Source organism: Vespa mandarinia, chromosome 5, assembly GCF_050613455.1.
Source record: "Vespa mandarinia isolate Hongniang chromosome 5, ASM5061345v1, whole genome shotgun sequence".
NCBI classification, from domain to species: Eukaryota; Metazoa; Arthropoda; class Insecta; order Hymenoptera; family Vespidae; genus Vespa; species Vespa mandarinia.
The window spans coordinates 1277501-1293616 of record NC_140814.1 but is presented as its reverse complement, the minus strand read 5'-3'; the positions used below and the strand labels follow the sequence as shown (position 1 = coordinate 1293616).

General features: G+C 33.4%; 3 protein-coding genes across 5 annotated transcripts in view; 2 read left to right on the top strand and 1 right to left on the bottom strand.

Moving 5' to 3' along the window:
- The first annotated feature begins 193 nt into the window (after positions 1 to 193).
- On the top strand, positions 194 to 1039 carry Sec61beta (Sec61 translocon subunit beta). The gene is made up of 3 exons (XM_035881124.2): positions 194 to 435; positions 529 to 725; positions 911 to 1039. The coding sequence occupies exons 1-3, from the start codon at positions 433 to 435 to the stop codon at positions 996 to 998; spliced, it is 288 nt and encodes a 95-aa protein (XP_035737017.1). The 5' UTR covers positions 194 to 432; the 3' UTR covers positions 999 to 1039.
- Positions 1040 to 1184: 145 nt separating this feature from the next.
- Positions 1185 to 7529, top strand: LOC118448178 (uncharacterized). 2 transcript variants are annotated; one of them, XM_085657361.1, is made up of 7 exons: positions 1185 to 2016; positions 2131 to 2239; positions 3080 to 3358; positions 3796 to 3957; positions 4305 to 4512; positions 4616 to 4811; positions 6329 to 7529. In XM_085657361.1, the coding sequence occupies exons 3-7, from the start codon at positions 3176 to 3178 to the stop codon at positions 6519 to 6521; spliced, it is 942 nt and encodes a 313-aa protein (XP_085513487.1). In that variant the 5' UTR covers positions 1185 to 2016; positions 2131 to 2239; positions 3080 to 3175; the 3' UTR covers positions 6522 to 7529. The 2 variants fall into 2 exon arrangements, with proteins under 2 accessions (XP_085513487.1, XP_035737014.1); XM_035881121.2 differs by having other exon boundaries at positions 1185 to 2239.
- A 1840-nt stretch (positions 7530 to 9369) lies between these two features.
- The window catches only part of fax (failed axon connections), a 43223-nt gene continuing 36476 nt past the window's right edge, over positions 9370 to 16116 (bottom strand). The window contains exons 3-5 of one of the 2 annotated variants that reach the window (XM_035881119.2): positions 14543 to 14881; positions 13851 to 14003; positions 9370 to 13460 (exon numbers count right to left, since the gene is read on the bottom strand). In XM_035881119.2, coding sequence (XP_035737012.1) covers positions 13101 to 13460; positions 13851 to 14003; positions 14543 to 14881 — 852 coding nt within the window. In that variant the 3' untranslated portion in view covers positions 9370 to 13100. The remainder of the gene's footprint in view (positions 13461 to 13850; positions 14004 to 14542; positions 14882 to 16116) is intronic. The other variant, XM_035881120.2, reaches the window with a different exon arrangement.

The following is a 16116-nucleotide window of genomic DNA, read 5'->3' as shown; positions in this document are numbered from 1 at the left end:
AGAGTTTTGAATTTCGCGCCAATTTCAGATAACATTAAGAAAACGAATTCCCAATTATCAGCGTCCTTAAACGTCGAATTTTAAACGCTTTCATGAAAATTCGCATTAAGTATCGCGACCAACGAAGAAGACGAATATAGCCGATTCCGATGACGTGTCAAAGAAGCACCACGTGTATCGTATACATATGACACGTCGTTAATCGGTGTACTTCAGACGGAAGCGAGTGTTCAAAACGTAGTCTTAAAGTGATCCAAACGGAGTCATTTAGTGAGCTACGAAACTTCTAGTTCTTTTGTTATATATCCGTCCTATAAAGTTTTTATGCGTTAAAATATTTGACGAAAAAGAATTGGAGTTTTGCTAATTACAGAATTAATACTGTGATAAATACCTTTTCGGTGAAAAGAGCTTTAATTATCATAAATAACAATGGTGAGTGATACAATTCGAACAGAAAATACCTTTCTTATATTTATCGATTTCAAAGAAAAGGATTTTAATAGATAAATTTTTGTTTATTTCAAGCCTGCCGCACCTAGTGCCACATCGGTTGGATCCGCGGGTCGTTCACCCAGTAAAGCTATAGCACCTAGAGCAGGTGGCAGTGGTACTGTCAGACAACGCAAAACTGCCACTGCTACTTCATCTAGAAATAGAAACACTGGTACAAGTTCTGGTGGTATGTGGAGATTTTATACAGATGATTCGCCTGGCATCAAAGTGTAAGTTACTTTTGTGTTATTCTTATTGTACTTTACAGATTGGTTATAACATATAAGTATATTTTTCAAAGAAATAAATATGCTTTTCTTCTTTATAATTATTGCTCGTATGTTTGGAATAAATATCTTTTATTGATAATTACTAAAGCTTATAAAATGTATAATATATATGTTTCTTTGTTTAGAGGTCCAGTGCCAGTACTCGTCATGTCCCTCTTGTTCATCGCATCTGTATTCATGCTTCACATTTGGGGAAAATATACCAGATCTTAAGGAAAGCGATCGTGTTAAATCACATTACGTTATAAATGAAACTTATGAGGCGGGAAAAGTTTTAAGTACATGTGTAAGATTAGCAAGAACTGTTAGAATTAATTTTTGCATACAGAGATATCTGCTTTTTTCTGAACTACACGAGGTATCATTTTTGATCTGATACATCTTGTTCGTCGAATCCATACTCCACGAAGTGTTTATTATACAATTTTTACATCTCCTATAAGTAAATCAATGATTTCATTTTGAAACATTAAACATGAGATAATAAGTTAAGTTCAATGTTCAAAGGAACGTTAATATAACATTACGTTCCTTCTTGACTCTTGTTGCAATTTATACTTAAGATATTTAATTCTTACTCGAAAACATTAATTAAATGTACAATCTATATTATCGGAATAAACATAATTTATTCTTAACTTATGTCGTACTATAATTTCGATGGGAACACTGTCTCGAATGTCACGTCCCTTTTATTCCAGAAAAAGATTTCCAAACTGTTTCGATTAGATGATCTCTAATATTAATATGCCCGATAAAAATGTACAAATTTTCTCTATGAATTAAAATGATATTCTCGTATAAATTAAAAAGTGAAAAAAAAGAAAATCAATTGCACCATCTCACAGAAAGAAAGAGATACCTCGTCCTAAGATTTCTATCATAATCTTTCAGATTCATTCATTGTTCGTTCCATTTTGGTGTACTCGTGCGCATTATATTGATTCGTTAGTCCAATAAGCGCAGATTACTGTGCGACGGTTGCGCAAAAGAGAAAGAGAGAGAGAGAGAGGAAAAAGAAAAAAGGATAGAAAATAGGGATGGCGTAGGAGAAACGTAGGGCTCGGTCGCGCACGCTCTTGTTGACTCATATAAGTGAAAAAGAGAAAAAAAAAAGGAAAAAAACGATGATGAAGGAAGGAAGGATGGGAGGAAGATAGAGAGATAGAAAGAGAGAGAGAGGGAGATAGAGAAGAGAGAAAGAGTGGGTGGAAAAAAGGAAGAAAATGATGTAAGAAAAGAGGAGTGAGAAAGAGAGAGATAAAGAGAATATTGTGTAGCCCGCCGTCAATGTGCTCTCAGTTCGAAAATGTAACACGTGATCGTGGTATATCTCTCGTTTTAGACTACTCGACATTGAATTTTCACCAACGTTAGTCGTTCCTGCCTCTTCCTCCAACGCGGGTGTTGCGTCCAAAGGGAAATCCGTTGTGATGAGGCACACCTCGCGCGAGGTAAAATCTATCGTCATTCTAAGTACTTTCATTGTTATCTCATTCATCTCAGAGTCTTCTTGTCTACGACGTTTCTCTGTTTTGTTTTTTCTTTTTTTTTTCTTTTTTTCTGTTCTTCTTTTTTTTTTTTCATTCATGGTTTATATTCTTCGTTCTTTCTTTTTCCAATAAAATTTTTTTTTATGTCGCACAAGTCACTTTCGAGAGAACAATTATTTTTAAGAAGAGAAAAGAAAAACAAACAAAAAGAAAAAGAATAAGAAAGAAAAAATGCAATTTTTCATTAAGTCATTTGCTTTCGACTGCAACTCGACTTTCTCTTTCTCTCTCTCTCTTTTCCTCTCTTTCTTTTTCATCAACTTGTCCGATACTCCTCATCATCAAAAAAAAAGAAAAAAAAAAGGAAAAAAGAAAACTATTTTCCTTCGTTTCAACGATCTCACAATATTATTCTCATTCATTCCTAACTATTTTGATTCCTGCAATGCGACGTGTGCAGACAGTACATACATATCTACGCGCGCACGGAAGTAGTGATCCGTAATTCGGCCATTTAGTAAAATATGTTCAAGCATAAAAAAAAAGTAAAAAAAAAAAAAAAAGAATAAAACCAATGCATTATTCTTAATTTCGCGCCGATATGATTATTCAAGAATGTAAATAATTGTAGTAGTATCGTCAACGAATACTGTATTATCATAAAAATGAAAGAAAAAAAAAATTATTAAAAATAATTAAAATAGTCGATGATTTCATTACGTTCTGATTAAATAATAAAAAAGAAAAGAAAGGAAAATTATATTAATAATAATATTAATAAAATGTTTCACATATCCGTAGGTAATTCGTGTTAAAGAGACAAAGATAGCGATAAGGGGGTGAAGAAGGGAGGGAGGTGGACGAGAAGAAGACGGAGAAGCAGGAGGAAAGGGAAAAATGGCGGTGGATATTTTAGACGAGGATCATCTGGCCGTGAGCGCGATCGTTACGGTCGGAATGCAATTGATATTCTTCACGATTGCCGCGACGTTTCAGCTGGACAAATTGACGGATTTTGCCGGCGGCACCAACTTCATCATTCTTGCCCTTCTCACTTTCTTTCTCGGCCAAATGGGCAAGGTATACTAGAAAATGCCAGGCGCTAATTATAACCGACACTCTTCTCCTTTGCTCGCTCGAGTAAGAGAGGATGTGTAATTTATACGTGTTAATGCTCGTGGGATGATCCATGCATGCATGTAATACATAATTGTGTTAATTATTATGGGGAAAAAAAGACCTAACTGAAAAATCTGAAAAATTTTCAATTTCAAATATATATTTGTATATATTTTTCTTATATTAAAAAAAAAAAAAAACTTATACATTATATTATTATATAAAAATATATTAAATTATAATAATAATATTATAATATATGATTATAATAAGATAAACAATTAAAAAATAAATACGATTCAGGCCAATTTTATTTTACGTATATATGTATCACGAAAAATTTCACGATAATCAAATTATTTATTAACAAGTAATGTTATATTTTTTCTCTATCACAGACCTACGACAATCGACAGCTTATGGTTACCGTATTTGTATGTTTATGGGGTGTACGACTATCAGGATATCTTCTTTATCGAATCATCAAGATCGGACGAGATAAAAGATTCGAAGATCGTCGAAGCAATGTTATTCGTTTCGCAGTTTTTTGGACCTTCCAGGTGAATTTTTTATAAAGTATACGTTTCACTAAAATAATAATAGTAATAATAATAATAATCAATATGTGGTATAGCTAATAATTTATGAATTTCTCGAAAATAGATATAGAAATGTATACCTATGTTTTATCGAAACAGGGAATGGTTATTGCCAATATTGAAAGCCAAGATTTTATTCATGACGTCTTATATTACTATATATATACTTTTTATTGATATTAGGATCATTTGCCAAGTGGGCAGAATCCCTTATTTTTCTTTACTATCGATAATCTCCATCTCTCCCTTTACTATCGATTGCTATCAATCTCTCTCGTTTTCTCTTTCTTTTTTTCTTTCCTTTCTAGGCTGTATGGGTTTATGTTGTGAGTCTACCGGTAATTATCATAAATTCGCCTCGTCACAAAATCCCACCAGCGCCAAAAACGATGACCAATTTCGACAGTGCTGGTACTGGACTCTTCCTCATTGGATTCGCGGCAGAAACCTATGCTGATTTACAAAAGTTCGCTTTTAAACAGGATCCCGTTAACAATGGGAAATGGTGTAACGACGGTAAGTAAAGTTCGATGGTTTCAAATCATTTTGATTTAATTTAATAATCAAATAATCAAATGCGAAATAGTCGAGTTTTATATAACGACCGTAATAATTACAGGACTATGGAGACTATCTAGGCATCCTAATTATTTCGGAGAGATCGTAGTATGGTGGGGTATCTTTGTAATATCCTTGAACGTGATCGAAGGAGCCGAATGGGTTGTTATCGCCTCTCCGATCTTTACAACGATCATCATCCTCTTCTTATCGGGTATGCCTTTACTGGAAAAGGCGTCGGACGAGAGATACCGAGAGTAAGTGTCTCTATTTTTATAATATCGTTTTACACTTTTATATGCCCGATAAGGTACTTCTGACTTCTTCAGAGCTATCGGTTATTGAACGAAGAGGGATTGTCTTTTTATAAATTAAAAAAAGAAAAAAGATTTAGTTAATAGAACATCTGGCTAGTACTATTTGATATTAAAAACGTATTTTAATCATTATAAAGAATCAAAAGTCTATAATATAAATATTAAGAAAAGTCTTGATATAAAATTAATTTGAAAATTGAAATTAATATTAAAACTTGAAAAATACTTCAAAAATTTTTCATTCTAATGTCGACATACATTCTATGTATATTAATGTAATTAGAGTAATCGAATAACGATTAATGAATCGTTAATGAAATATGTAATCGAATAACATAAATATATTGTGTAAATAGGATATATATATATATATATATATATATATATAAAATTATAAGAGTTTATATAATAGTACTAATATTAATTACTACTAGTTAATTAGCACTAGTATTAATTAAAAGGAACATGGAGTCATCTACTTCGAGCCCATATACTAAATCTTTTGTTGCATTATCCTCCTCCATCATCCTCCTTCATCATTCATTTGCTGCATCATCCGCCTCCAATTCGTACTGTTAACGAAGCATTTTTCTCTCCAGGGTGCTCTCTTTCATGTACTTATCAGTTAAGCGTCTCTATCCGGATAACATCTTTCCTTTGTGCATAATTATACAAGTTTGGTCTACAACACACTTCAATAGAATCTCACACAACATCACAATTTTAAATTCTAGGCCACCGCATATTGCAGCTTAAAATTTAACATTATTCTCCTATTCTTAATACTTCAAAAGATCAAAAATCGCAGAAATAAAAACGGTAAAGGGAATTCAACATCCTGTAGTCTTATATCCATTATTATCTTATGATACGATAATTTGCAGCTCCTTTTTGTTTTTTTTTGTGAATCAAAAAACTGTTTATCATTTTTCGCAATTTTCAGATTAAAAACGTTCACCCTTCTTTTCTTCCTCGTGATCTTCGAAAATTTTCCGAACTTGTCAATTCTCGCCAATCCCTTTTACGATTAATACTTAATTACAAATACATGAGATTAAACGACACGAACGTAATACTTCAAAAGCAGATAGCATCGCACGACTTTCACAATTATATTAATCGAATATCTTAAATTTTGTATATTTAAATTTCGGAGCCATTTAAACCTATTAAAAAAGTGCGTCATAGATCTAATGTATGCACTAAAACAAAATATATTCATTGAATCTTCGCAAAGGACAAGAAATTATTCGATAACAACAGACTGTGCGGATAGATATGAAGGATATATAGCTTCCCATCGTATATTATTAATGGGTTTAATCAGATTAATTCGAAACTATCATAACTAAATATTCTTGAGACGGCGTATTATGAGATCGAAAGATCGATTTTTTTTTTTTTAATTAATTTATAAGTACGAGTAAGCCCTTAATGTCTATCGATTTTCCTTTCAGTAATGCTGAGTATCGTTACTACAAACAATCAACGTCACCATTGATACCAATTCCACCTTCGATCTACGTCGAAGTACCACGTTTTCTGAAGTTTGTTCTCTGCTGTGAATATCCCCTTTACAATTCGTTAGACGCAAAGCCACGTTCGGCCGTGACCGAATCGACGTCTATCAGTTTGGCAGCATCCACGTAGCTGTAGCCACACGCCGGGCGTCCTAACTCTGAGTCCGGCGTGCAATCGACGACTACGGCGACAGCCAGCACAGCCTTTTAAACGACCTTCCTAGTACACCGTTCTTATCGATAATACGACAGGAATAACAATACGTGTTCTCTCTAACTCAATCGATTCCGAGAATTTCTCATTATTGTCCTTTCAGGACTTGTTACCTTGAAAAGTGAGTACACAATGGAAAGGATGATCTATATATTGTTGTTATGTCTTTAGTTACCTGATGAATATATAGGAATGAATATACCGTTCTATATATTTATGAATGTATGTACTTGTGTATACGAGCACATGTGTGTGTGTGTGTGTGTGCGTGCGCGCGCGTCGTGTGTTTATTTCGAGAAAGATCCTTTTTCTTTCAAAACAAATCTCTCATTATCGTTTTCACGATAAATTCTTTGTAATTTTCTCAAGGATGAGTTCTTTGTTTTCTCTTTTTTTCTCGTATTGACAAAATGAGAAAGAGAGAGAAAGAGAAAGAAACAGAGAAAAAGAGAAAAAAGAGAAAGAAACGAGGACGTTGAACGTTCTATTATTTTAAACGTTGAAATAAAAGAAACAAATTATTTATGGATTTTTGCTAACCGGCTGGTCCGGATATTAAATGATGAAGACAATGGTGATATACATATAAATATATATGTATGTATTCAGGATCGTGGATAAATATGAATTAGTATTACAGAATAACTTCTAATCTTCTGCACATTCCGTCTAATCACTATTTCGCCCTCTTTCTAAGGTACAAATTTAAAAAAAATGGTCAATGATTTTGTTTATTGAACGAATTAATTAACGTGACTTCGAGTTTACGGTACCGCTGGACGACTTTTCGAAGTTTACTATCTTTGGCATATAAATTCATCCGCGATCATTGTTACTCGTTTCGATGGTTAAATCTAAAATTTAATGGTTAAAATAAAAAAAAAAATAATAAATAAACAATTAATTAATTATATAAAAGAGAAAGCTATATTAATCGGCGATATTAGAAGCTAATGTAAAAGAATTATAATGAATAACTATTGCAAGTAGCTTTGCAATTAAAAAAAAAAGGAAAAAGAAAAAAGAAAAAAAAAATAAACAAATAAAACGATGCAATTATCGAGCATTGCGTTGCTCAGTTTTGATCGCTTTGAGTCTCGTGATTAATTAGAAATAATATCTTTTCATGGTAATAAGAAAAAAGAAAAAGAAAAAACAGAAAAAAAAACAGAAAAAGAATAGATAATCATTACACGTGAGTAATGCAATAGCCAAATCGAAGCAATATAATTAAATATCGTAGAAATAGCGGTCGATTAAAGAAGAACGCCGATTTCTATAGGCGTTATAATTTTTCTAAAGAAAAAAGAGGAAAAAAGAAGTATCCTTCTGCCAATAATGAGAACGAAAAAAAAGTTTAATTCATTTAATTGGAAAAATTCAATAATAGAAATCGGTGCATAGCAGATACGACGTTTCGATCGTTATAAAAAAGAAAATAATTGTCAATTAAATGTTCTAACGTCGATCAGTAGTTTCATTAATATTCGCCTTGCGCTAAAATTACAATAATAATAATTAACGTAAAAATACGTTTTGCATAAAACGATGTCGCACGTGATTATCTGAAAACGTTATAATGTAATCGCGCTACCTCGAATGCGATGGCCTCGATTTGGGACCGAATATATTTACTATAGAGAAAAAAAAAAATAAAAAGAAAGAATTAAAAAAAAAAAAGAAAGATATATAACGTAAAAAATATACGCTTGGCAAATTCGTGCCATTTTGTCGGGATTCAACCATACGCAACAATGTTAAATGAAGATCTAAAATGCTCGTTGTAAACGTGATATAGATGAAAAGAAAAGAGAATTAATACTAGAGATATTCAATGTATAATATGCGTTATAAATAAAATGCGTTAATAGTTTTTTACCTGCACGTATGTAGTACTTATGTACTATTATCGTATCGCGTGATCTTTCGAATTGAAATTAGTTTTAGAAAAATGCAGTAGAATCTTTATCGCGCTCTATCTATCAATCATTGTATCTATATTGATTAAAATCTAGCAATACGAAACATATCTTAGTGGCCGATAGAGAATATTGTTGTTAAAAGAGAATAAAAAATAATATATATATATAAAAAAGAACAAAAAAAAAAGAAATAACATACAGAAAATTTGTTCGATAGTCTTAATTCTTAGATAGTCTATAATATAGATTTAACAATAAGACAAGATTTCTGGCCGATATTGTGAGGTAACAAAATGTAGAAAAAAAAAAGAAAGAAGAAGAATATTGAAAAGATCGTTATTGCTAAAGAGAACCTATAAAATTGTACGATAATAAATCGTTATTAGATCCAACGAAAAAATCATATCTGTTGTTTTCTTAGTTTAAATCATTTATCCATTTTTATGACTCCCCCATAATCATCGAAAATAAAATAAATCAAAACGGACGGTTGAGAAAATAATCATCTTGGAACAATAAAGTCCAGACGAACTTCTTAAAGATCACGTTATATTTATAAACACATTTTATTTGTTCGTATGTATATCGTTAATAAATGGTGATATAATAATGACAATGAAATGTATAGCGCCGAGCATAAAACGAGCAGTCATATTATAATTATTATTAATAATATTCCTCTTACAATAATCTTACTGTACTGGGGTGTGCCTACCTACTGTGCTGCAACTTGATGGTCTTGTCCATGTGTTTTGTCACTAATTTTATATTATTTATTCATAGTCATAATAATAATTCATAATAATCGTAACCACGGTTGTAAACGTATGCATCGTCCTAAGTATAAACAGCTCCACACACTAATTTATATTTTGTTTTCCTTTCTTTTTTTTTTATCTCATCACTTTTTTTCTTTTTTTTTCCCCTCATGTGTAATAATCATAATCGTCATTAATAATAGTAAAGCTACTTAAATATAAATGTATCATCTCGTGTCTTTGTGGAATATTTGCGGCTGCTGCTTGTGCAGCGCCTATAGAAAAAACTTCAATTCCCGTTCGATAACATTTAATACATCAAATGTCAGTTTCGATGCGTGAAAGACACTTTGTATTACGCAAGGTTAAATTACCCTTAATGACGTTCGAGATAAATCATCATCGTCGTCTCTATCGTAAAAAACTACAAGGAGGAAGAGGAATAGGATGTGAGGGTAAGGGATGGGAATAAGGGAAGGGACAGCACAGAGCTTTGAGAACCGGAAACAAAAAAAAAATAAAAATAAAAATAAAACAAAAATGAGAAACGACAACTGATTTGGACGAGAGAATTAAATGTGACGAAAGGAAACGAATAAAAAGATAAAAAATATGGAGAAACAACAAGCGACTGTAAAATTCGTCGCTTGTGGTCGTGGTCGTTCATTGTTAAAATAAAAAATAAAAAATAATAATAATAATAATAATAATAATAATAATAATAATAATAATATTAAAAGAAAAAAAAGAAAAGAGAAGACAAAATACAAAGGGCGCGAAGCACACGTATTCATTTTGTGTGTATATATATATATATATATATTTTTCTTTTTTACGATTCGCGCATTTACGCATCCTTCCGTTGCCATTAATCGGATTTAGCGTACCGCGCTCTCTCATTAAAAACGATCTATACAATGTACAAAAAAGAATTAAGCAATAGTGAGAAAGTGTGCCGTCGATGTCGCGTAAAGAGAAGTATAGTCTTCGCTTTGCGGGAAGAGAAGAAAACAAAAGTTAAGAAAAAAGAAAAATAATAAAAAAAAGAAAACTAATAAAAAAAAAAGTAAAATAATTAACGAACAAATATAATAAGGGAAGAGAGAGAGACGCATCGATAAAAGAAAAATATATAAAAAAAAAAGAAAAAAAAAGAATAAGAGCGATAAAAAGATCATTAAAAGCGAACTGTTTATCGTGACAGAAAGAGAGAGAGGGAAAGAGAGATATACATAGATACATATATAATATTTATAAAACACGTGTGTAAGGAAATAGGTGGACATAATAAAAAAAGGAATAAGAGTGACAGAGGGAAGGGAGTAAGCAAGTGAGCAAGAGGGATAGGAAAATCAAAAAGGTGGAGGAAGAAGAGTGAACGATCTCGGGGCGCCTCGACGATGATTCGCCATGAGAGAAAACGACGAGAAGAAAGAAAAAAAAGAAATTTAATAAACGAAAAGTGAACAATAAAAAAGAGAAAATAAAATCATTAAAAAAAGTAATGACAGTGATGGTGCAAAGTGAGAAAATGAGAGAGAGAGAAAAGAGGGGACAGAAAGAGAAAGTGAAAGAGAAAGAGAGGAGATAAAAGAAAGAAAGAAAGTAAATATAAAAATTATTAAAAAAATATAAAAAAAAAATAGGATAATAATAGAAAATCTACTAAGATTGTAGAAAAGATGTCTTTCGTGCTAAACTGCTCGATTAAATTTATGATTTTCGTTCGAGAAAGTTTTTCTTCTCTCGACGCTCTTTTTTTTCTATTGCTAAAACTTCGATTTCATAGATCGAATCGACTGATCGATCGATCGATCAATCAATTGGATGAATGAATGGAGTCATTCATAATCATTCTTCCTTCCTCTCTTTCTCTCTCCTCCCCTCTCTCACTCTCTCACTCTCTCTCTCTCTCACTCTCTCTCTCTCTCTCTCTCTTTCTTTCTTTCCTCTTTTCACATTCTTTCCTTTACACACTCGAGCATTAGAAATTTATCTTTCTCTCCGGAACGAAAGTCGTGCGCTTCGAGAGACGTTCTTTAATTTTTTTGTCTTTTTAATTTTTTATAATATATATCACCTTATCTTTAATTAATTAATTAATTAATTAATCAAGTTCCTTTTTTCTTCTGTTCTTTTCTTTTTTCACTCAATCCGAGATTTCTCGACAAGCGAACGACTTTGTTTTAGCATTTAGGCTGCTCTTTTCTTTTTTCTTTTTATTGTTTTTTTTATTTTTTTTTTCTTTTTTATTTTTGTTCTTTCGAGACAGCAGTAAAAATTTGATTAAATATATCTTTGCGGGAGATTGTTCGTAGATTCTATATCGAACGGCGAAATTTGAAAGGAAACGGGAGATGGAAGAGGAGAAGGAAAAAAGGAGAAAAGAAAAAGAAACGTCGCGATGAAAGATTTTTTCTCGCGCCTAAATAGAGACAGACAATCAACTAAAGGGAGAAACTAGAAGAAGTAGAAGTAGAAGTATACGTTACGTTGCACGAAACGCAAGGTAACTTTGCACAGCAAGGGTCAAAAGGTCGACGCAGGAAGCGTCCCGACGACGACACGGCGCTAGGAGACGCTTGGACCTCTCGATATTACATTGTCTATCTTTCTCTCTCTCTCTCTCTCTCTCTCTCTCTCTCTCTCTCTCTCTCTCTCTTTCTTTCTCTCTTTCTCTCTCATACACACATACTAATTTTTGTTAAAAACATCTTCGTGAATAATTCATGCGATTTCACATATTCTTCCCTAGCGTAGATTGCATTTGGCCACTGATAAAAAGAGACGACACCTGCGTTAGGCTATTGCATTTCGATATATTGCAAAAGACCTACTTGGATTCTATTTTGACTCACGATAATAGCGCTCTGGTTATCATTCTTTTTCTCGCTCATTCGCTCGCTTACTCACTCTCAATCATTCGTCATCATTCATTCTCGTTCATTCGTTTCACTTTCTCTCAATTTTTCTTTTTTTCTTTCTTCCTTTCCTTTTTTTTTTCTCTCTTTCTCACTATCTCAAACACATTTATACGCACGAGCACACGTAGAGGGTGGGAAAAAGGGCTCGGATGAGTTGCGTCGCTCGAATCCACGCGTGTCCTTAAAGGGTGTCGATGAGAAATGGCGTACAACGTTGATGCGATCGAACGCACGCAATAATAAACGAAGTATTAACATTATACATGATTCTATTAATAATAATCTATATACGCATAAGTAGAGAGCACTGCTGATCGTCAACACTTCTTTTCTTTTCTCTCTCTTTCTCTCTCTCTCTCTCTCCTTCACGTCCTGTTCTCATCCTATCTCTCTCTTTCTTTCTTTCTCCCTCCCTCCCACTCTCTCACGCTCAAACTTTCCTCTTCTTCTTTCATTCTACTTCTCCTAACCTCTTAGCTCTCTCTTAGCAATCTCCGTTACAATTATAATCATCATCATCATCATCATCGCCGTCATTATCATTGTCGTTGTCTTCGTCGTCGTGTCGTCGCCGTCGTCGCCATCATCATCATCGTCATCGTCCGTTCCTTCGAGACATACTTACGCATTCCTATCATTTCATACACACGCACACAGACGTACACACATATACGCACATACACACAGAGGCTCACAGCAAACAAGAAAAAAGAGACACATGCATACAAACATGCATACAAAAGACTCTCTCCCTCTCTCCCTCTCAATCTTCCTCTCCTTCACTCGCTCCGTCTCTCTTTCTCCCACTCGCGAACAACACACCCTTAATTATTCCTCTGTTAAATCCTTTCAACGAACGATTTTACTTTCTGCCACGCAACCACCACCAGCTTATTTCCCATCCTTCTCCTTTTCTTTGTTCTCATCGACCTCCTTGTCCTTCTCCATCTCTTTCTCCTCCTTATCCGCCTTCTCCTTGTCGCCTTCCTTCTCCTCCTTCGATTCTTTCGATTCCTTTGCCTCTTCCTTACCCTCCTTACCCTCCTCCTGCTTCTCTGGCTTCGGCAAGTGCGTATTTATGTCCAAGGTGGAGCAGATCTCGTCCCAATCGGGGAAGCATCGTTCCTTCATACGCGAGCAATGACCAACCAGATTCGGGCAATTCTCTTGCATGTAGTCTCTCAGGTTGTATGGCGTCTCTTTGTCGATGTAAAGAATTTGAGCGAGGTGAGCGAATGCAACAACGTCCAACTGAGTCAGAAAAGAGAACAAAATGAAACAATTGTATATAATCAAATAAAAAGCATTACTACTATTACTATTACTACTGCTAATATTACTATTATTATTACTATTACTAGTATTACTACTACTACGACTACTACTACTATTAATAATAATAATAATAACTATAAATAGTAATAAAATAACTATCATTACTATAAGATATATAGTTATTGATCTATTTTGAACAAAGTCATTAAATGATAAACTTCGAATATATATTAATTTCAAGAAAGTAATATTTCTAAAAAAGGTATAACGATCGAAACGTATCGACTCGTCGATCTTGAATTTGATAAAAATCGAACGAGATGGGAAAAACTTGCCTTGGAATTTCTTTCTCTTTTTATCACTTACCGTAGTCGGCTCGTCACCGAAGAAGAACGGTTTGTCGGCCAACATGTCGGAAAGGACCTTCAGATCTGCGCAACCAAATTGGGAGACTTCCTCCGGTGTGTGCACGCCCATACCCTGAGCCTTCACTTTCCTCGCACCCTGTAATAAATCCCACTACATTTCACTACAGACGGTCGCGATTCTTTGTTCTCTACATTGAATTCCATTGAATTGTCCTTCTTCCCTTGACTTCTCTTTAGCAATACCTCCTCTCCCTCCCTTCGTCCGCGTCCGCGTTCGTGCAAATCCAACAAGTAACAAAACACTCTCTTTCGAAGAGCATTCCCTTTGCAAACTTGCGGACAGAACGAAGGGATTCGAAAATCGATGTTAAAAAAGAAAGAAACAAAAATAATCATGAACTTTCAAAGAATTTTTAACAATAAAAGAAAACCTAATCTAATCTTTCACGAATTTTTTTTTGTTCTTTTGTGAGCCTAGAAATAAAAATCTTTATCTCTTACTTAAAAATCTTTATCTTTATCTCTCTCTCTCTCTCTCTCTCTCTCTCTCTCTCTCTCTCTCTCTCTCTCTTTCTCTGTCACATTACTTCTATTATCTAAAAAAAAACGTGTCTAACTTCTAATACATCGTCATGCTAATATCATATATGTACACACCTAACTCTCTAAATGACGAAAAGTGAATCTTACCTTGCGCCCAAATGTAAACTTAAAGAAGAAATTAAGGATTCCAGTTGGAATGCGTGTCCCAAGGGCATGTTGGAGATTGACCTTGTAGCCCTTCAAAACTTGATCCATGTTCTTGGTACGCCAGCACGCGACTGCCCAGACCAAATGATTCTCGATCATCGATATCATCGCGTGTGATACACTTCGTTGTTCAGACGTCAATGCAGCGTCTAAATCCTTGTCATACTTTGAGCTAAGTTCGCGAAGAATGATTGTACTATCGGCGATCTCTTCGCCGTTCAACTCGACGAATGGCAGCTGGCCCTTCTTCGAACGAAACTTCATCTTGTGATCGACGTTCTATAAAAAAAAAAAGACAAAAAAGAAATGCTTCAGTAAAAAGAAAGAATAAAAGAAGTTAGGATGGAAGGAAGACAAAATTGCCATCGTTATTTTCCATACTTTTCGAAACAATACAAAAAAGAATCTCGTTCCCTTCGAAATTGTCTTATCTGATCGGTGCTCGGGACAGTGGTTAACAGAAATTTCGAACACAATAGACTCTCGATCTATATCCGACCGACCTCGTTTCACGATATTCCTTTTGCAAAATTGAAGATCCTCTCGGTTGTAATGACTCAATCGAAATGAAATGAAATGAAATATAAAATCAAATGGAATACCTAGGTTAAGCTGGTTTAATAGTGAGATTGCTCGAATGTTTTTCAATTTGATGACTGATATTGAAATACATATTACGAAATATACAATACTTCATTTTTAATTGTTATTTTATAAAATTGACAAATACATAGAATATCTTTCTATTTATTTATCAATATCTATTTCAAATATGATAGACCAATGAACGTTTACTTTATCTGTACCTACGTTAGAAAACGTTAGAAAATATTCATTTCTATTTATAAAGTCACGCGCATGAAATGCATATACATTCAGAATAGTAAAGAACTGTATAACTTGGTTTTCATCTAGTCGAATCAGCATCGCTGCATCAGCAACGATGTCCTTTCTTAGAATTTATCAAAAGAAGCATGCACCTGTTCGTTCTTTTATCCATCTTATTTCCTCCATCGATATATATGTAACTACATCCTTCCATTTCCGGAAGTGCTTCTATTCTTGGAAAGAAACCTCGTAAACGAATGCACGAAGAAATTATATGTAAGATCAGTTTATGCTGATCTAGCAGCAGCTTGCTAAGTCGGATTAAAGGGAAATGAAAGACACCTGTCGGCTTCTAAAATAACGCACCTAATAACATTCATAACATAAAAGTTTACATATTATCATTAAAGAGGATATATTATGTTCTTTAATATTATTATCATTATTATTACTATTATTATATATTATCTCTCTAAACGTAGTTTAAATCGCACGATATAAAATAAAATTTTGATTGTAACTCAATAATAAATATACGAGCAGATAAATACGTTATATTTTAAATCAGTTTTAAAGGAAAAAAAAAGGAAAAAGCATAAAAAGAACAAAAAGAATTGACGATAAGAACATAAAAGATGGATCTAACGATTCTGCACATCTCGTAAAAGATTCAGACAGGATTAAAT